The sequence below is a fragment of the Aegilops tauschii genome, chromosome 1 (assembly GCF_002575655.3).
Source record: "Aegilops tauschii subsp. strangulata cultivar AL8/78 chromosome 1, Aet v6.0, whole genome shotgun sequence".
Classification (NCBI taxonomy): Eukaryota; Viridiplantae; Streptophyta; class Magnoliopsida; order Poales; family Poaceae; genus Aegilops; species Aegilops tauschii.
Window position 1 is genome coordinate 151,387,072 of NC_053035.3, and position 21,495 is coordinate 151,408,566.

Consider the following 21,495-nt stretch of genomic DNA (forward strand, 5'->3'; position numbering starts at 1 on the left):
TAAGCTTGGCAAAAATGCATATCATGTTAAGAATCTGCCAGAAATATTTTATAGCAAAAGTAGTGCAAGATTGAGTCATGCTATGGCACCCCATAATTGCAAAACATTGCAGGCATGGATCAATTATAACTATAGCTACAAAACATTCTTACTGAACATCTCCAAAATATGCATGGATCTCTCTGTAGCATCAAGTTTACATGGCAACAAAATTACAGCAGACAAAGACTTAGAGAAATCACTAAGTCCCTGAAATCAGAAATATTACGGGGCCTACTTTGCATGCTTGTGCTAGTCACCACAGAGATCACAAAAATACAAGGACTACACCAATGGAAAGATGGCATGGCATACTACAAAACACATGTAGAGCTCATGCTCAAAAGATGCACAGATTAAATGATACAAAAATGACAAATCTCCAAGTTCTGTCAAGAACCAGAGAATAACAGCAACTAGCCCTCTTCCAACGAAGATTTGGGCATCAAGATGACCTCTAATGAACAAGGTGCAATTTAACAAAATGAAGAGCATCACGAGACGAACAATTTGACATATTACACGCGCGAATCGGAGCTACATGCACAGAGTTATAGCATCGGGAACAGAAGCACATGCAGATAAAATTTCAACACTTAGAGAAATTTTTGAGGCGAGAAAAGTCAACGGGCTCATACGTTCAGATCGGATCGAGGCCGTGCTCCTGGCCGGCGACGGGGAAGGAGGCGAGGGAGATGGCCGGCGGGGGAGCGGCCGGAGGAGGGGCCGGAGCGGCGCCGGAGGTGGGGGTCGCCGGCGGGGGCGGCGAGCGCCGGCGGAGGCGCGGCGGCGGGGGCCGGCCGGCGCGGAGGCCGCGGCGGCGCGGGCCCGATGCGGCGGACGGGGCGCGGGGAGGCGGCGCGGTGGAGCGGGCCGAGGGGGCCGGGGACGGGCCTGCGGGCCGGCAGCGGCGGGAGGACCCGGCGGCGACACGTGGCGGCGGCGGGGCGGTTGGACGTGTCCGGCGGCGGAGTGGGACGAGGGCTAGGGTTAGACTGCGGTTGTATTTCGGGATGCCCACATATTTATAGGTAGAGGGAGCTAGGAGACTCCAAATGAGGTGCGGTTTTCGCCCACACGATCGTGATCGAACGACCTAGAGCATGGAAGAGAGTTTGGTGGGTTTTGGGCTGGTTTTGGAAGGGGGTTTTGCTGGACACTCAAATGGACTTTGCGGATGCCCGGTTAACCGTTGGAGTACCAAACGACCTCCGAATGGAACGAAACTTGACCGGTAGTCTCCGGGTGATATAAGAAGACCACTTGACAAGCCTCGGTCCATTCCGAAAAAGTTTGACACACGCACACGAAAGAAAACAAGAGGGGTGCACCGGAGGAGATAGGAGCGCCGGATTGGAAAACGGACAACGGGGAAAATGCTCGGATGCATGAGACGAACACGTATGCGAATGCAATGCACATGATGACATGATATGAAAATGCATGACATGACAAAATACAAAACGAAAGACAAAACCCGACAACGGAGGGAATATCATAACACATAGCCGAAAATGGCAAGAGTCGGAGTTACAAATATGGCAAGTTACATGCGGGGTGTTACACAAGGTTCGTGGTTTCACTCGTTTGTCAAAGAAGCAACTTAGCTTTACCTCTCCTCTTCCCCTTCCGTTTCTCTCCGGTGCCATCTTAGATCTCGGGACGAGATCCTCTTGTAGTGGTAGAGTGTTGTAACGCCCCGAGACCGACGCTCCAGACGGCTTCCATATTTTTCGTTATCGTTGTGTGTATTTATTTATTTGTTGCATTTCATCGTGTCATCATGAGCATTGCATTCTCATGTTTTCATAAAACTTGCACCCGTTGATAGTTGCCGCTTCTTCCTCGTCTCTGTTGACCTTTCTCGAGACCGTCATTCGTTTGATGCCCGACCGTTTGACCCTCTCTACACAATACTCAAACCCCTTCTCGCGCGCGTCCGAAACCTGTCCCGAACCCGACCCGCTCAGTCATCACCGTTGCATTCAGATCATCTCCTAACATCTATAAAACATCTCCGTTTTATTATTCGGGCTACCTAACCTATTTATTTACGACCGCCCGATTATAATCGGACGGACCGGATTAATCCCTACCCTAATCCCCTACCTATTTAAATAGACCAACCCTAAATTCTAGGGGATTTGTCCCTGCCGCCGTCGTCGCACTCATCTCCCACCTCGGGATCCCCTCGCCCAATCTCCTTGGATCCCCTCGCCCAGCCAACCACCAAGCGCCAGCCTCCTCGGATCCGAGGCCTCCCCAAGCCACTGCCTTGCCTCCACTCTGTCAGCACGCGCCACCGGAGCCCCGAGCTGCTGCAGATCCAAGCACCTCGCCTCTGCACCCGCCCCGATGGCCTCCTCTACCCCGGTCTCTTCTCCCATGGATCCCTCCTTCTCCTCACGTTGAGCACCAGCGCTCCAGGGCCGGCCTTCTGCTGTTCGTCCTCGTCGGTTCTCGCAACACTAGTGCCGTCGGTAGCCGCGCCGCCCGATCCTCCTCACCGACGGCAACTCCAGTAGGTCTCCGCCAGGAGCGCCCGTGCGCCGCATGCCCGAACCCCTGTCTTGCTCCGCCTCGCGTGGCCGGTGACCGGCAGATGAGCACCTCCGCCCCTCTTCCTTCCCTTCCAACTCTGGTTCTTCCCCTCTCCCTCACCCCGCCTTTCTCTTTCTCGCAGGTGGAGGCCATGGCCGCCGCCGCCGTTCTGACTACCCCGCAGGAGCTCCCTGCCGCCGGATCGGGTCGCCTCCGCCCGGTTCCCCTCGCGCCACGTCCGCCGCCAGCCACCGCCGTTGCCTCTGCTTCGCACCCCGTGCTGCGGCAGTCGCGCCTTGCTTCGTCTGAAGCCACAACACCAAGTCCCCTTCTCTGCATCGAGCTGCTCTGCCCCGAGCGGTCTCGTTGACCCTCCTCTTGCCTCATCAAGGCCCAGCGCCAAGACACCGGCCTCTAGCGCCAGCCTGCGCGAGCCCTCCTCTGCCTCGGCCTTTAGGCCCAATATGAGCAGCCCCCGTGGCCTTTCCTCTGTTGGGCTGCCTATTCCAGTTTCGGCCCGTAGTGTTTTTTTCCTACTGCTGCGATTTTCGCATTTATCCAGAGAACTGCAGTTTTACAGAAAAACCCCTCATGTTCATGCATTAATAATTAATTAACCATGCATCATATTAAAATGGTTTATATATGAAAAATGCTTAGAATTTCATCTAGTTTCATAATATGCTGCTCTCATCCATGTTTAAAATGTTTAAAATGTTGTTTGTTTAATTTTGCTCAAATGCCATGTTAAAATGATTTATTCCATAACTAAATAACCGTAGCTCCTAATTTAATAAACTTAATATGTGAATGGGGTGGAAAAATGCATAGATTAACATGTTGCACCTTATTTTCCTGTTTAACAACAATAAAATATGGTTTTAGGCAGAACAGTACCAAATCTAAAATATGGACATGAGGATTTTTCGGAATAGTTGTTTATTGTTTCCGGCCTCATTTAAATTGCCTAAAATGTGTAGTTTACTTATGCTTCACCTCTTGCCATGTTAATCAACATTTAACATTGTTGGGTACATAACCGAGAGAACTAAATAACTTGAATGTGGTGTTTCGTCAATAAGCAACTCGTTGCATATTGAGCTCCACTTAATTTGTAGTATTGTTTGTGCATTTTGCCATGCCATGCCTCATTAAATCGGACATGCATCATACTTGTTTGTGCATCATGCCATGTGTATGTGGTGGTTGTTTACTATGTTATTTGTTTCTTTCCGGTTGGCTTCTCTCGTTAGCTTCGGTTTCGTTCCGGAGTTGTGAGGATTCGTTCGACCATGTCCGTTTGTCTTCTTCATGGACTCGTTCTTCTTCCTAGCGGGATTTCAGCCAAGATGACCATACCCTCGAAACCACTTCTATCTTTGCTTGCTAGTTGTTCGTTCTATTGCTATGCTGCGCTACCTACCACTTGCTATATCATGCCTCCCATGTTACCATGTCAAGCCTCTAACCATCCTTTCCCAGCAAACCGTTGTTTGGCTAAGTTACCGCTCTTGCTCAGCCCTTCTTATAGCGTTGCTAGTTGCAGGTGAAGATTCAGTTTGTTCAATGTTGGAGCATGGATATGTTGGGATATCACAATATCTCTTATATTATTAATGCATCTATATAATTGGTAAAGGGTGGAAGGCTCGGCCTTATGCCTGGTGTTTTGTTCCACTCTTGCCGCCCTAGTTTCCGTCATACCGGTGTTATGTTCCTTGATTTTGCGTTCCTTACGCGGTTGGGTGATTTATGGGACCCCCTTGACAGTTCGCTTTGAATAAAACTCCTCCAGCAAGGCCCAACCTTGGTTTTACCATTTGCCTACCTAAGCCTTTTTCCCTTGGGTTCTGCAGACTCAAGGGTCATCTTTATTTTAACCCCCGGGCCAGTGCTCCTCTGAGTGTTGGTCCACACTAGAGCACCGTGCGGGACCATACCTTGGCAACTTGGGTTACGTCGGTACCTGTACGCTTAGCTTATCCGGTGTGCCCTGAGAACGAGATATGTGCAGCTCCTATCGGGATTTGTCGGCACAGCGGGTGGTCTTGCTGGTCTTGTTTAACCATTGTCGAAATGTCTTGTAAACCGGGATTCCGAGACTGATCGGGTCTTCCTGGGAGAAGGTTTATCCTTCGTTGACCGTGAGAGCTTATAATGGGCTAAGTTGGGACACCCCTGCAGGGTATTATCTTTCGAAAGCCGTGCCCGCGGTTATGTGGCAGATGGGAATTTGTTAATGTCCGGTTGTAGAGAACTTGACACTCGACTTAACTAAAATGCATCAACCGCGTGTGTAGCCGTGATGGTTTCTTTTCGGCGGAGTCCGGGAAGTGAACACGGCTTTTGAGTTATGTTTGACGTAAGTAGGAGTTCAGGATCACTTCTTGATCATTGCTAGCTTCACGACCGTTCCGTTGCTTCTCTCCTCGCTCTTATTTGCGTATGTTAGCCACCATATATGCTTAGTGCTTGCTGCAGCTCAACTTCACTACCCTTTCCTTCCTATAAGCTTAAATAGTCTTGATCTCGCGGGTGTGAGATTGCTGAGTCCTCGTGACTCACCAGATCCTTCCAAAACAGTTGCAGGTGCCGATGATACCAGTGCAGGTGACGCAACTGAGCTCAAGTGGGAGCTCGATGAAGATCTTGTTCGTTGTGTTGTTTCGTTTCCTGTTGATCAGTAGTGGAGCCCAGTTGGGACGATCAGGGATCTAGCAGTTGGGTTATCTTCTTTTCTTTTGGCTTTGACTGTAGTCGGTCTATGTGTGTACTCTGATTGATGTATGATTTATTTATGTATTGTGTGAAGTGGCGATTGTAAGCCAACTCTTTATCCCATTCTTGTTCATTACATGAGATTGTGTGAAGATGACCCTTTTTGCGACAAACCACAATGCGGTTATGCCTCTAAGTCGTGCCTCGACACGTGGGAGATATAGCCGCATCGTGGGCGTTACAAGTGGCACACAATTAAATGAGGAAAGAGAGGGTATGGTATCATATCATGGTACCGTATATGATACTCCCCATTACAACCAGCCTGAGTAACATCACACATACCAAGAAAGATGAGTCTACAACCTAATAAATGAAGAGTCGCATGACACCCATATATATACTCCCTCTATTCCAAATTACTCGTCGTGGTTTTAGTGGTTTTAGTTGAACTAAAACCACGACGAGTAATTTGGAACGGAGGAAGTAGTAACATAGAGTAGAGTAGTAACATATGCATGGGAAAATGCACTGGAGCACCTAGGTGCTCCACCCACCCACATCACCATCGTTCCCTTGCATATAGATTCGGATCACTTGGTTTAAATGCGCTGTATTTAGCTATATATCCCTAAAATACCTGGAACAAAACTGCTCGTATTAGTACAAAGTTGAGTCATTTATTTTGGAACGGAGGGAGTACAAGCTAGACCTATCAGGAGGGGAGACGCTGGTCCACCAAGCCCCACCTGCTCTCTCATTTACCACGCCGTAGTCTTTGATATTTCCTCCTACCTCGCACTGTTCCTCTTCCTCAAAGGTCATTCCGTTCCCCATTTTTCTGCTCGTTCCCAATCTAAACCAGGCGATCTACTAGATCCGGCGACATGTGTGCCTCCTCCTCCTTCCAGTCACTCGCACCCTACTTCCAGGAGCAGGCTCCTCTTCCTCTCATCCGCTGCCCGTGGTGCAACAATGGCGACGTGCAGTGCACTGGTGGGTCTCCCAGACCGAGAAGAACCCCGACAAACATTTCTACAAGTGCGAGCATCACCATGTGAGTCCAGCCCTTTACCCATTCTATTCAATCGAAGCACCTCCTTGAATCCACCGCTTGAGGTTTGCATCCAGTTCTTTCCTATAACAAAACTACTTGTTCCTGTTGTTCATCCACGCACCAAGTCAAACCAGCTACAGCCTGGGCGCCCTCAGATGGATCCTCGTAATCGGCATCCTCCACCTAGCAGGGGTTCTCCATCTCTACCTCAAGAACTAATGACGCGCTATCGCCCACCGCTGAAGTTACCTTTAATTATTAGTTAAGTAATCAATCAAGTTTCCTGGAATTTTCTTTTCTCGTTTTTTCTCTGAGAAAGTTTCTTTCCTCGATTTTTCTGTCCAGGTTTCCTGGAACTTTTTTTGTACGATATCAGATTGTTCCAGCGAGCTCTTCTCCAAGCCATTTTCTTTCCTCGTTTTTTCTCTCTGGAAAGTTTCCTGATTTTTTTTGTATGAGATCAGATCTGTTTTCAAATCTGTTCTTTTTTTCAATGGGGACAAATCCGGGAAATTAGTAGGTTTTCCTGGACTGTGAATCACAATTTCCACCTTCTAAAATTTTGGGTGATTAATTAGTGCATTTTTATCAATGAAATTCCACGGAGTGCTTTTTCGAGTAGTTATATTGCCCGATTGTTGAGTTCGTTGATGGATCTATAATTGTAATTATATTTTTATGCATCATAGAACAATGTCATCAAGTATTATCACTGTCAATGTTGTAAATTTGTTGATGGATCTACTCCCTTGGAATGTATTTGCTGACAAACCATGTTATCTGAAATGTATGTGATGATGGTTGAAATGTATGTGATGATGGTTGAAATGTATGTGATGATGGTTAATCAGTGCATCAAGATTCATTGTCAAATTATTTTTGTGAATCATGTATGATGGGGCAGTGATTTTTTTTTTTTTTTTTTGCGCATGGATGAGTCTGAGTTGTTTCTAGGTAATAAAAATTAGGCAGTGGATTTTTCTTGCTAGCGCCGACTTAGCTGCTCTTGCCTGTACTTGTCAGTACTCATTCGAAGCGTTAACTCCCAGTTTAATTAGTAGGTAACTAACTACCCAGGAAGCATGATCGCTAATGTAAGCTTCTTTTTCTAATTTTCACTTCCTCACTGAACCTATATTGTCTGTAGTTAGTTGTTAAGTAGCTGTCGATGTATTGTCAGTTTTAAGATCAGGTCATAGCTAATTAACGATCCTGTAAGATTGCCTCCTAAAATGTACTCCCTCTGTAAACTAATATAAGAGTATTTAGATCACTATTTTAGTGATCTAAACGTTTTTATATTAGTTTACGGAGGAAGTACTATGTATGAGACCTGATGAATTTCTTAGGCTTAAATGTGAAAATGTGTTGCTGACGCAATGTACTGTCAGTTCTATCTTATTGACCCATGTAATCTTTGGTTTACAGAAGTGTGTTGTAGACCAAATACACCGTCAGTGCTGACCTCTCTTTTGTTTTCAAATTTTATAATCTTTATTTCTGCCTGCACCAATCTCTTCAGAATTTCACGTGGAAGTACATTGCAATATTCAATGCCATGGCATTGATTGATTGGAAACCAGGTCATCTTATTTCCAGCAGTCTCTGCTCCGTACATAGGTCAATAAATCCATGGGCCCGCTTTCCTGTATTACCTCCTTGTATGTCCAACGTATCTATCCCGATAAAATGATTCGATCATTTAATGGCTTGATCTGGGGAGAGTAACGGCTGCCTAAGATTTTCGTTGGGTGGAGCACCTAGGTGCCACAAATCCGCGTCTCATATGCATGTTACTATGCATGTTACTAGTCTAAGTTACTCCCCACTGTGAGTAGTCTTAGTCCCACTCTCACCTGCAATGTGAGCCAACACTTTAATTTTCTGGCCCATGTACCAAGTCTTGTATAAACTCTGTTAGTCTTTGTATTTTTCATTCTGCCGCTCCGGGCTGTATCCGCAAGACTATGTAACTTTGTTGCTTAATTAATAAAGTGTCAACGTTCTCAAAAAAAAATAAGAGCCAAGACCGGCCCTGCTATCTGCTGATTGTACAGTAATTGCCTTCTTGGCATACACAACAATCGGGACACAGGAAAGGTAAGACCTGCACTATAGAGAAAGGCTTCTGATATCACGCTGCTGATCAGCAATCCCTTTGGCTAACCGCGAGGGCAGTGGAAGCAACTCAACTGGAGCTCCTGTGGAGGGTGCGCTTGTAAATTTTGGGTTAAACCACCTTCTTAATGTGAGGCCGTTGATCCTCATCCTCCCGTGGGACTCCTCGCCTTGATATTTAATTCCTAATCTTCTCAGCAGGGAGCCAACTGCTTGGCCGACTCTGCATGTCACAACCCAAACTAGTCTCTTCAGGTTTATTGGATAATGTGCAAGGCACAAAAGAGAAATTCTATTTGACTCAGCAGATTATGATATTTGTAGATGTTAGCACAGTAGCTTTTCAAGCAAATGAAATCATCAGAGCTGAGACTAACTTAATTATTAGACGAAAATTTCTGATATACAGGACAAGTATTCAAGGAATTAAATGTGATTTTCACCTTCCAGCAAGTTTAAGTGTTTTCTCCCTTTCATCAAGATCAACTTGTTTCTTTTCGGTGGGTAATAGAATTGTAACATTTGGTAACCTTGCACCTGCATGTCATAACGTGTAATTAGAACTAAGGGAGCAAGATGTGAATTACACTATATATTTTTAAGTCTTCTTCTATTTGCACATGGAAATCACACTACTACTCCCTCCGTTCCTAAATATAAGTCTTTTTAGAGATTCCAACAAGTGACTACATACGGAGCAAAATGAGTGAATCTACACTCTAAAATATGTCTACATACATCCGTATGTTCTAGTCCATTTGAAATGTCTAAAAAGACTTATATTTGGGAACGGAGGGAGTATTTGGTAGTTACTTGGAGGGTTCCTCCTAGAACTAGAAACTGGTGATTAATACTACCTCCATCCGAAATTAGTTATCGCTGAAATGGATGTATCTAGACGTATTTCAGTGCTAGATACATCCGTTTGAGTGACAAGTAATTCCGGACGGGGCGAGTACAAAGTTTATCAATAAGTTGCAAGTTCCTTATAATTCCCTAGATAGATTTGATTCAGCACAAGTCATCTAAGCCGCAGCAACTCGGAACCAGACAAAAAGATTGGGATAAATTGGACTATGTCAGAATAAATATCTTAGTTTACCAATAATGTTGTGTAAAACAGTTTCAGATTCTACATATCTGCTTTGGCCGATTTAACAACAAATATTAGAAATATAATGTGTATTTATTATTCTTCAAACAGTTCTACAACAAATTTATTGTAGACAAAGTAAACTATTTTAGGCATCAAGGAATACTTTCGGATTCACCTGCAGCTAGTCGATGCTTCAAAGACTTCAATGTCGATAGAAGAGAAACCTGACAAAAGTGAACTATAAGTATGTACTATATATTATATAGGTAAAATATCTGGGGCACTTAGGTGCCTGGGCACCCGGAGCGCCGGCCGTTGGATCAATCCATGATCCATCCAATTCATATTGGGTTGTTGGTTTCTATAACCCGTTAGCAAGCCTCTCCAGGCAACAATTGGCAACCTTCCAAATTATTGTTGCATGTGCATGCTTCAATAATGTCTAGGTGGCTGAATGACATGACACCAGCTAGATCGCTCCCAGCTTCTTCGAGATGCTGCGGCGCAAAAGCATCTCGGTTGCCTGGGTGCTTCAGGGTAGTAGGCAGGTTCATCCACTCGGGAGCATTTGCACGGCTCAGCAGGTTCACGAGTTTATCCATCTTTGGATGTTGACTCGGGAAGTCGGGATATACCCCTTTCACCTGAGGGTAAGGACGTGGTCACGTGGCAGTGGACAGAGGATGACACATACACGGCTAGCTCCGCATATGCCATCCAGTTTCAGGGCTCGTTTTCTCCGGTCCCAATATGTTTGGATGCCATCTTGAAGGCTGTCGGAGAATAAATGCAGGTTCTTTCTGTGGCTTCTCACCAGGAGGCGAATTCTCTTCATGGGCAGGCTGCCGGCGAGAGGTTGGCTTAGTCAAGAAAACCACTGTGCCAAGAGCCTCCCCTCCCTCCCCCCTCTCTTTCTCACCGTATACTCTCTCCCTCTCAAATAGAATGCGCAGAGCTCCTACCATATACTACTTCCATCCGGAATTAGATGACGCTCAAACGGATGTATCTAGACGTATTTCAGTGCTAGATACATCCGTTTGAGTGTCAACTAATTCCGGACGGAGGAAGTATAAAAAAAGGTTGTATTACATGTCACAATAATCCACCGCTTGTCGATTGCGCCTTCGACAAGCGATATGCGTCCAGAAGAACATATTGCTTAGTTTCCATCGTTTACTTGCTGAGACGTAATGTAATATGTAGAATGTATGAATATGAACTATGCATGATGCATTGGCTGACATCACGGCCATCTTTTTCCTGGCTATCTATAAGAATATTAACATATACTTCTCTCTGATACAGCAATTAAAAGTGCTTATATAGTTATATATACTCCTTACTAGCTTCGATTAGAAGTACATATACTCTCTATTTAATATCACAATTCAAAGTATATATACTTCATAAGCGTACTGCTATACACCGTACTAGTACCTTTTATAAGGATAGTACTACCTCTGTCCGGAGTTGGTTGTCGCTAAAATGGATGTATCTAGACATATTTCAGTGCTAGATACATCTGTTTGAGCGACAAGTAATTCCGGACAGAGGGAGTAGTATACTCCATATTGGTGAGCTACATGCAAACATCCATAGATCGATGATTGCTAACCCCCCTATGATGCATGTATGACATCACATATGCAGCACATACATATGTATTTATATTTGTCATACAAACATACTCCATGCATATGACGTTATCCATAATGTTTGCAAAAATCTCCATCCCAGAAATATCTGTATATTCTACATACTCTAGTGCCTAGAAAAAAGGATTATACTATGCTTCCGAAATCAACTACGTACGTACGATGCACTTAATATTTATGGTTGTTTCTACCACAAGCACTAAGTAGTAAGTATGTACACATAATCTCAGTGCTAAAATTATACACGCACACCACAGCTCAATATTTCAAAGGTTGGGTGTTGAGTCGAACAGGTGTAACACTGGCCTAATAATATATAAAGGCACCCTGGGGTAGCCAAAGTAAACTAGACAAAACTAGTAAGCTAGACACAAGATCATGAAGGGGATGGTCCGAGTGTCCATGGTAGGGGGACTGGACCGGCCGTGGTGGGATGGTCGAGATGCGTCTAATTGTTGTAGATTTAGCACATGCGTCTATTGTCCTGGGGATGTAAAAATTAATCGTTGAACCTCGTTATCAAAGATTGCTTCTCCGTCTACTTTCCACAATGGCCTAATTGCATAAATTCAAACAAGAGTGCTAAAGTAGTTTTCATGAAAGTAACATGTAATAAGAAAAAAGAAACCTCGGCTGTGTAGATGTTTGACTTTCTTGCATCAATGACAATTTGACTATATTTTGTAGAAGTGCTTGCAACTGCTCCTAACAAGCCACCTTCCTGTGACAATAAATGCTGCTTTAATACCTAAAGAATACTGAAATGGAATCATGGTTTCATAGAAAGATAGCATCTCTACCTCCAGTACTGAAAAAGCACGGATATCATATTCACCGAATCCTTCCAACAGTGAATTTGTATTGGGGTGATGTGGCATATCACAACTTATTCCCATATTATCAATGAAAGTGGTTTTCAATGAACTGTCATGAGGAAACCTCAAACAACCCAGCACTTGAGATAAAACATCGCTTGAGGGTAGCAGACCAGCGGTGATTGCCTGACGGAAAACCATAATTGCTGAGGAAGTCCTACAAAGGAATCAACAAATATAAGCTTCTGACAAAGAAAACTACAGAACTGATTATATACTCCCTCCGTCCCAACATAAGTGTCTCAATGAGTAACAATGAACTGAGTATATGGTACCAGTAATAATTGAAGTTTATATCTATTGATTCCATATTAGAACCCAATTGTACTCCATAGCATGATGCCTCTTTCCTGATTGGATATGGATTCAAGCCGTAGATTGTCCTCTATGTTCCCTCCATACCATAGCATGCATAGGCCTAACCAGTAGTAGAACAGCAGTCCAGTGACTGAGACTCGGCGGCAACCCATATATCTCCGTGTTCCTCTCCAGTATCTTGTCAATGGAGCAGAACTCCATGCTCGCAAACAGTTTCCCACATGCGGGGAAATATCTAGGGTGATAGTACGAGGGGACAATATGGCTTGGATGCGAGCTGGAGGTTAGCTATGGGATAGAGCAGACAATGAGCAGTTTGCTCAGATCAGGGACCTAAAAAAATTCGATCGGGAGCACGAGTTGCAGGTGCAGAAAAAATATCATAGGGCGGTAATACCATGTTAGGGAATAAGCAACTTGTTTTTCCAGGTGGCCTGATATAAACACATGTACAGGTGTGGACTATATGCAGAAAACCCCTTATACAGCTGGATATTACACAGAAAATATATACAACTCTAACAAATATGAACGAGGCTTTGATAAAGATTAGGGTAAACAGTGTGCCCTTAGGATCCCACACCGCTCATTTATAATGTCAACCACCAAGATTACAAGTTTAGAACTGTACCAACTCTGACTCCTTCTAAACAACAAACCAGACACTTAATGGGCTCGGGTAATACTAGTACCACTAACCAATAATAACTTCTCAACGCTTTACCTCATGGGTAAAGGTAGGAGATCAATATACTCAAACTAAAGCATGACTAACAAATTAATCTAAGATGTACCTTGCAATTCAGTTCACGTTTTAAAAAAATGCAGTCTTTCCTAGTAGTGGATTCCTATGGTAAAGCTTGCATCTATAAGATCTGAATGTATTGCCAAGTTGCAATTTTATGTGTATCTGTAAACATGAGCTATAGAATACTACTCCCTCCGTTCCTAAATGTTTGTCTTTTTAGAGATCTCAAATGGTTACCACATACGGATGTATATAGACATATTTTAGAGCATTGATTCACTCATTTTGCTCCGTATGTAGTCACTTGTTGAAATCTCTAGAAAGACAAATATTTAGGAACGGAGGGAGTACTACTTACATTGAATTGACTAAAGTTACAACATAAACTACATATTAACAAGAATCTTGACATGCAAATTTATTTGAATTTATAGAGTCCAGCAGTGCGTGTACCATTTATTGTCAATCTGTGGCTTCCCTTGGTTGAATCTGACAATGATGTTGCCAAGTGAAAGATCATAGGAAAACATTTGTAGACATAAACCTGAAGAAAAAGGTATTCCATTACGAAAGATTGCCACCAAAAGGAAAAACAGTACACAGATGAAAAATAACTGCTAGCAGCAGTAGACACAAGAAAAAGTAAAAACAGGTCAGTTCAGCACAAAATGAAAATTCCAGTTCTTCCATACAGTACCAACCAACAAAACTTACCAGTAAGACAACCGACAATGGTGGGATTGAGGCCAACACCATCTACTTTTAGTTGCTCAAATAAATCAAGAGCTAGTTGTGCTTCACCATTTCTGCAGGTCAACTGTTAGTATCTCAAGAATATCATGAGAATAGTCTGAAACGACCAGTGCTTGCTATACTTTACCTTTCGCAAGCCACACATAAGACCGAATAGGTTATCTCATTTGGACGGACACGTAGTTCCTTTATCTCATTAAGGACCTCCGCAGCTTTTAAAACTTGATCGCCGTCACCTGCAATTTCATCATGTAGTTAATTAAAGCCTGAAATCATTGTTCTTTCCAAGTTCAAAGATAGGAGTAACAAAATAAGAAGTTGGGGGAAATGAAATACATGCGTGTTCAAGGAAAGAATTGCATGAAGACCTATATTTGAAGTATAATACATTAGGTCCCTTAATTCGAAAATTAACTTGGCAGGTTTGCAAACTCATTGTGGAGTGCCACTAGCATGCCTAAATTTTCAAATTGAATCATTTAAGAAATTCTGATTCAGCTAAACTTGTGAATTGATCTTGTCACAGTTGACATATAACACTTAAATAAGATAGTGTATGTGACAGTTGACATATTTGGGACCATACCAAGTTCACATTCAAGTTTAGTGGTAACAAGCTGCTACAAGTGTAGGGTCATCTGGTGCAACTTTCTCTTTAAGAAAATAATAGGTAGTAAGTGAACAAATATTTTGCATTTCCTTCTAAGAGTACACATACAGAGGGAAGTAATTAAAGCATTCATCATCGGGACTGTTGGAATTAATTTGATAGCCTTGATCTCCTCAAATAGCTGCAGTGCCTTTTTCCAGTCCTTGGCCTGATACAATGGCGATCAGATCAGGATGAGCAAAAGAAAAACTCTGATAATAGAAATGGTTTCAGATCAAAAGTACATGGATGCAAGCTGAATACAGAGCTAAGTATGTTATGTACAACTTCTAGGACTACTATAGACACAAAAGTCAAAAGTCAATCCTTTAGGTAATTTTCCATCGAACAATTTGCCAAAGAACTTACATTGCAGCAAGCGCCCATACAGGAACTGTATGCCATGATTCCAACATGAAATCCCTTTGCTCTTACATCTTTGATTATTTCAAAAGCAGCATCAGCCCTCCTAGCGTGGCCGGCTACATCAACTAGAGCACTCAGAAACATCTGTAGTACATGGCATTAAGCAAAGAGAAAAGTCAAATAGGCTGTAGGGGGGGAGCACATTACATATCCCTTAATGTTTCCACTAAACATTAACACCTCATCAGGTTGAACTCCGATCTTGTTCATATCTTCATAGATCTTCAATGCAAACCCTAAATCGCCAGTCAAGCTACAGCTTCTCAGTGCAATTGTGTAAACTTCTGGAGTACCTTTTATACTGTACTCCTGAAGCATTTTGTAAACCTCACGAGCTCGATCAGCCTACACAACAGAATGGTTTCCAGAACTTGATTTTCAATATAGGAAGCATATTTTCTGCTTTGCATTTCTGAAAAGAAATTAGTCTGTAAAAAACACCTGGCCAGCCTGAATACATGTCTTCATGAGTGCTCCAACTGTGACATGATCAGGAAGAATTGGCTTGCATCCTTTCGATTCTGAGGATTCTGCTGTCATTTCTGATAAAACATCAAAAGCTCGAGCAACAGCTCCAGATTCACCACATGCACTGATCAAAGCATTGAAGACAACTCGATCTGGCTTCACCTTCTACTGCAAGTACGACCGAGTAAGTTCATCAAGCATGAAGATGCTTGCAGAGGCTTATTAATTGAACAATTTCTTCACATCTACAGCACAACGACTCGAAAAAAAAAACATCTACAGCACAAGTGAAATGAAGCACATCTAGCATAAAAATTCCTAAGTGAGCCACTTGGTTAGGAGAGTGAACCCAGCCACCCAGGTTCAAGTCCTCACAGATGGGAGTTCGGGCTCTTATTATTTCAAAAAAAAAAAACTGTATGGGCCTCCCTTACCACTTCCCTTCAAGAAAACATAAAAATTCATGAGATAGAACAATTCACCTTTGAACTCATGATCCCGTAAGCACCAAATGCTTTTGCTACTTGCCCAGCTTTAGCACAGCCATCAATTAGTGCACCGTATGTGTTAACATTTGGCTCTATTCCAGCACTAACCATCTCATGGAAGACCTAAAATATAAGTGCAGAAGAAGGGATAACATGAGGTACAGTATCAAGATATAAATGGAACCCCCACATATGAATTTGTTTTTTGTTATGAGCGAAAACTGTAGGGGAGGCCCCGACAGTAAAATTTCATGAAAATAGAGAATATTTACGAGGATGTATACACGGCAAGAAAATAACAGAGAGAGGCTCCCACCTCCCAGTGCTACATGCTACATTGAACAAGAGAGGCCAGAAGAAAAGCTTAAACCCGAGGGTTGTTGGATGGGCCCCTCTCCTCTCACCCCTCCAGCCCCAGCCCCCGCCCCATCGCCGGCGCCCTCCTGCCCGGCCCCTGCCATGGCCAAGCGCCCCCCCCCCCCCCCCCCCCCCCGCCCCCCCACGCACACACAGCTCATCAGCTCCGACGTCCATCATTGGTGCAACAACCCACCCCCCTCATGACTCAGACAAGCCACCACCAGCAACCTCCAACACCGCAACAACAGATAGTTGAAGGAGAAGGAGCGGACGAGGAGATGCCGGCAAACTCTAAGAAGAAGGCCTCTGAAGCCCCTGGAACTTCCAGCCCGAAGCAACACCAGAACATGCAAACTCTCTGGATAGTCCGGAACCTCCCCGGAACTTTGGGCCTGCCATGGAACTTCCGGCCTCGATGACCCCAAGGCGTGCCAACTCTCTGGATAGCCCGGAACTTCCGGCCTACCTATGCGCAGTGAGTAGGACCACGACCCATGTACCCCTTCCACCAACCTAGACTATAAATACTCGTCTTCTACGTCCGTTTTAGGGTTAGCAAAGCATAGATGAAGAACTAGAGAGAGCTTTGCTCATATCTACCTCTCTCCTTTGGAGAAGAATCCCTAGTGGATCATCAAGACCTCCTCTTGTGGAGAAGAATCCCCATCGTAGGATTGTCAAACCCTCATCTCGTCTTGGATTTGAGATGAACCATACTCTTGTTCCAAATTCCCTTTGTTGATTTGTACTCTTGTAGATCTTGTGTGATTGTTGATCTAGTGGATGTGTGATTTGGACTTGTCTTTGAGTATTCCTCGTGTGATTTGTGTGCTCCTATTGAGTCCCCCTCCAAGTTGTGAAAGATTAGGCCATCTAGGGTCCCTACCCTACATCATACCCCCTATGTATCTCCTTCTCCGCATCCAAAATACGACTGGACTCTGCCCCCATCGCTGCTCTTCTTCAAGCTTCATGCAGCGGTAAAGCTCATGACTTCTATGTTGCCCAGCTAAATGAGCTAGCCTTCCATTTCCACGCCGTCCTGGCCGAGTTTCTCCTCCAATAGGAAGAAATACACCACCGAAACTTCTACTCCTTCCAGCCAATCCCCACCACCGCCGAGCCGAGCCAACCACTCAACAGCCACACTCCTCCCAAACGCTATCTCAGCCATTGCAGATCCATCATGATCTAGGAGGAGGATTTATCCAACGCATCGCTTGACTTGCTACACGACCAGTGTTGGCACTGCCCCGTTCATCCCGTCGGCGGCCCCATTTGTCCGGCATTTGGGGTCGGTTGATGGTGTTCCACCGCCTCTTGGATTGACAGCTGTGACCGCCGCCGCCTCCCGTGCGAGTGGTTCAGGTCGTCAAGGTCCCGGTGGCAATAGACATCCTCGCTACATACCGCAGCACCACCACGATAGGGACCACCGTGAGAATGGGTTTCACACTGGCGGTAGAGTTCACAACGGTCATGACTAGGCCTCCGGCAACGGGGACATGCTGTGGGACCTCACCCGGTCTTCGAGCCGACCGGATGGCAATTTTGGTGGGCACAGTCAACGCCCATCTCCATCGCTGCCTCTCACGTCACACTCCCCTCTACCCGGGACCCCGCCTCTAACGCCGATGTTCAGGCACATGAAGCTGATGCGGCCAACCGTCTAGTTGTCACTGACACTGGCTTTCAGCAGGCAGTTGTGACTAGGCGCAGCGAGTTGCACACAAACCTGGACGTGGCTATCGTGCCTCTCCGGGAGGAATCCTCCACCATGCGAGAATGGATGTGTCAGGTGGCTGCTTTCATGGAGCGCACACAAGCTCTAGTCGCCGAGCTCGGCCTCTTCACACCGGCGTCACACATGGCAAGCTCGCCGCTGTCCGCAAAACTTGCACCCTCTCTGGTCTCGGCTGATGCTGACTCTTAGTGGGCCCCCAGCTTCCGCCTCTGTTGTTGGGCCGGACCTGCGCTTGGGCCTGCTGCCGCACCACCAGCCTCTCTTGGAGCCCATGGGCCATTTGGAGATGCTTAGATAGCCCATCAGGAATGAAGCCCCATGTAGGTGAAAGTAAAGTAGGCAATTTTAGGGCAAATCGACGGATCCCTACTCCAACACTTTTAGGCCTCCAATGCAGACCTCTACTTTGGGTCAGATGCGTCTGGACGTCCGCTCCAAGGCCGTCTCCAAATCAAGGGGCAAAGTAGGGACTCTGACAGCCTGGACCCACCCACTTTGACCGCGGACAACCGCATCGCCACCCAATGGGATTTACCGAAAAAGGCTTTCGCCCCGCTTTATAAATAAAGCAACCACCAAGCACAAAGTACCGAGGTAACAACAGAACACACCACACACCAACACACAACGCCACCGCAAGTCAGGTCCAACACTCACACGCACAAACAGACACAAACAGCCCCAAGTTCCGCTGTGGGCACAGCACAACAAGCCAACACAAATGCATGACGAAACAACCCAAGACGGCAGTGGCGGGGGCGACGACATGACGATCTAATCTGGTTCCGAAGGTGGTGGGGGAAGCGGTGGCGCCAACCGAAGAGCCATCGCGCGGAGCTGGGTGATGATGGAGGTGATGGCGTCTCTCTCCCTGGGACGGCTAAGCGGCCGCCAAAGCTGCAAGTAGCCAGACCATTTGAACAAAGCGTCAGTAGCACGACGGAGAGGGATATGCTGAATCACAAGTTTATTCCTAACAGTCCACAGCGTCCAGGCCAGGACCCCAATGGTCAGCCACCTAGTGTGGCGCAACGCGGGTGGGATCGCCTGGAGTTCGGCAAAGAGAGCGGGGAAGTTGTTATGGTCCCAGTTTCCACCCACAATCTCGCGGAAACAGCTCCAAAGGAACTGCGCGGACACGCAGGTGAAGAAGATATGGTTCGAATCTTCTTCAGGCCCACAGAGCGGGCAGCGCCCATCCCCAGGGCCATTGCGTTTCAAAACCTCAACGCCAGACGGGAGGCGGCCGCGAATCCATTGCCACAAGAAGATCCTAATTTTCAGGGGGGGGGCGGATCTCCCAAATGGAGGAGAGCGCCTCATGGCCAAGCGATGGGGCGATGGCCTGGTATAGAGATTTGGTGGAGAATTGCCCAGAAGGCTCTATCCGCCATCTGGCGCGGTCATCGTCCGTCGAGAGATCAGGCTCGTGGAGTGCAATACAGTCGAGCAGCTCCTGCCAGTCCGCGTTCTCAGCCGGGCCAAAAGGTCTCCGGAACGCTAGTTGCCCTAAGTCAATAAGGGCGGTCGCCACGGAGATCCGTGGCGCAACCGCGATGGAGAAGAGGTCCGGAAAGCGGGCCGCAAGGGGCGTGTCGCCAGCCCACCTATCGAACCAGAACAGCGTGGCGGTGCCGGAACCAATCTCGATCGAGGTCCCAATCCGAAGGACAGGGAGGAGCTGAATGATGGACTGCCAGAACTGGGAGCCCCCAGAACGCTGGCAGAAGGCGAGAGGCTGGCCGCGGAGGTATTTCTGCTGAATGATGCAGAGCCACAGTCCACCATCACCATTAGCAATCCGCCATAGCCACTTAGTCAGAAGGGCAATGTACATGCGTTTGGAGGACATGATACCCAGACCGCCCTGGTCGCGAGGTTTGCAGATCTCAGACCACCTGACCATGTGGTACTTCTGCTTATCCCCCTCGCCTGCCCAGAAGAAACGCCCCTGGACGGTGGCAATCTCGTGATGGAGGGTCTCGGGAAGGCTGTAGAAGCTCATGATGAATAATAGCAGGCTGGAGAGGGACGAGTTAATGAGCACCGTACGGGCCGCTTTCGAGAGCCACCTACCCTGCCAGGGCTCGATCCGGTGCTGAAGCTTTCCCACCGTGGGGCGCAGCTCGGCCACCGTAAGCCTGGAGTCGCTAATGGGGATCCCCAGATATGTCGTGGGGAAGCACCCGAGCTGGCAGTTAAGCCGATCCGCAATGCTCTTTCGCTCGTCTTGGGTGTAGCCCAAGACCATCACCTCACTCTTGTCGAAGTTGATCCTAAGGCCGGACATTTGCTGAAAGCACAACAGGAGGAAATTGAGGTTGGAGATATCACTCTCCGAGCCCTCCACCATGATAATGGTGTCATCCGCATATTGGAGGAGGGAAACTCCGTTCCCCCCAACCAGATGCGGAACTATCCCCTTAATGTGGCCCGCTGCCTTGGCCTTATCCAGGATGGCCGCCAGAGCATCGACCACCATGTTAAACAGGAACGGGGAGAAGGGGTCGCCCTGACGCACCCCACAAAATGTGGGGAAGAATGGGCCGATCTCCCCATTAATGTTCACCGTGGTGCGACCCGAGGAAACCATCTGCATCACCCTGGTCACCCACCGGTCGTCGAAGCCCTTACGGAGGAGACATTCCCGAAGGAAGCCCCAACTGACCGTGTCATAGGCCTTGTGGAAATCCAGTTTCAGGAAGACTGCCTTGAGGAGTCCCAGGATTTCCCGCCAGCCGCCTCGCCTTCCCAAAGATGTTCCCCACCAGCCCCTTCCCCTCTACTTTGATCCGATGCTGATCACCTCCCCTAGCCGCCTAATGCACTTTGGATCGAAATCAGCAATGGTGTGGAGCAACCATCGCGATGTCTATATCATCAGGTGTCCGTCATGCCGTCGCCAAGAGCAAGCCACCACTACCAAGGGAGAGAAGGCCACTGTAGCCCAAGCCAAGCAGGAGGAGGCGCTCGCCGCTCCACACCAGGCAGAGGTGCACTCCGCCAATCACGGCGCCCATGCAAAGGAGGAGGAGGTGCTCGTTGCCCGTCACTTTGCCAGAGCCAAGTACGAGAAGTGGAAGGCCCGTGATGCTCACGATCGAGCGGAGCAGCAGTAGGCAATCTCTAGGAAGAACCAACACGACACCTATTTTATGCTGCAGAGGAAGCCGTCGCCCCATCCGCACCAGCCGCACTAGTAGCCGCCTTCGAGGATGTCCTCTTTGATGTGTCCAAGGTAGGTATCCTCCAGGGCTCCGGCCGTGGTGATCACCGATTGGTTCTAGTCTATCTATTTGTCTGCCAAATGTAATGTTGAACATCTAATTTATATTGAAGATGTTGCACTCTGCGGCAATTTTGAGTGCTAGCGTGGATGGTCGGCGCCCGCCTAGCTGTCTACCCTTATTGTTCTACAAAAAAAAAACTGTCTACCCTT

The 21,495-nt window shown here is 46.6% G+C and overlaps 1 protein-coding gene and 1 long non-coding RNA gene across 2 annotated transcripts in view; one reads left to right on the forward strand and one right to left on the reverse strand.

Annotated features, from left to right (window-relative positions):
- Window positions 1-6,105: 6,105 nt before the first annotated feature.
- Window positions 6,106-6,859, forward strand: LOC109764138 (uncharacterized). The gene is made up of 2 exons (XR_002233099.4): window positions 6,106-6,355; window positions 6,481-6,859. It is a non-coding gene; the product is annotated as an uncharacterized lncRNA (long non-coding RNA).
- A 1,462-nt stretch (window positions 6,860-8,321) lies between these two features.
- Window positions 8,322-21,495, reverse strand: part of LOC109764137 (pentatricopeptide repeat-containing protein MRL1, chloroplastic) — a 28,710-nt gene continuing 15,536 nt past the window's right edge. The window contains exons 7-19 of the mRNA XM_020322982.4: window positions 15,947-16,075; window positions 15,438-15,629; window positions 15,177-15,341; window positions 14,940-15,080; window positions 14,640-14,739; window positions 14,049-14,157; window positions 13,883-13,974; window positions 13,622-13,712; window positions 12,028-12,259; window positions 11,856-11,948; window positions 9,745-9,793; window positions 8,917-9,010; window positions 8,322-8,696 (exon numbers count right to left, since the gene is read on the reverse strand). Of these exons, the coding sequence (XP_020178571.1) occupies window positions 8,468-8,696; window positions 8,917-9,010; window positions 9,745-9,793; window positions 11,856-11,948; window positions 12,028-12,259; window positions 13,622-13,712; window positions 13,883-13,974; window positions 14,049-14,157; window positions 14,640-14,739; window positions 14,940-15,080; window positions 15,177-15,341; window positions 15,438-15,629; window positions 15,947-16,075 (1,716 nt within the window). The 3' untranslated portion in view covers window positions 8,322-8,467. The remainder of the gene's footprint in view (window positions 8,697-8,916; window positions 9,011-9,744; window positions 9,794-11,855; window positions 11,949-12,027; window positions 12,260-13,621; window positions 13,713-13,882; window positions 13,975-14,048; window positions 14,158-14,639; window positions 14,740-14,939; window positions 15,081-15,176; window positions 15,342-15,437; window positions 15,630-15,946; window positions 16,076-21,495) is intronic.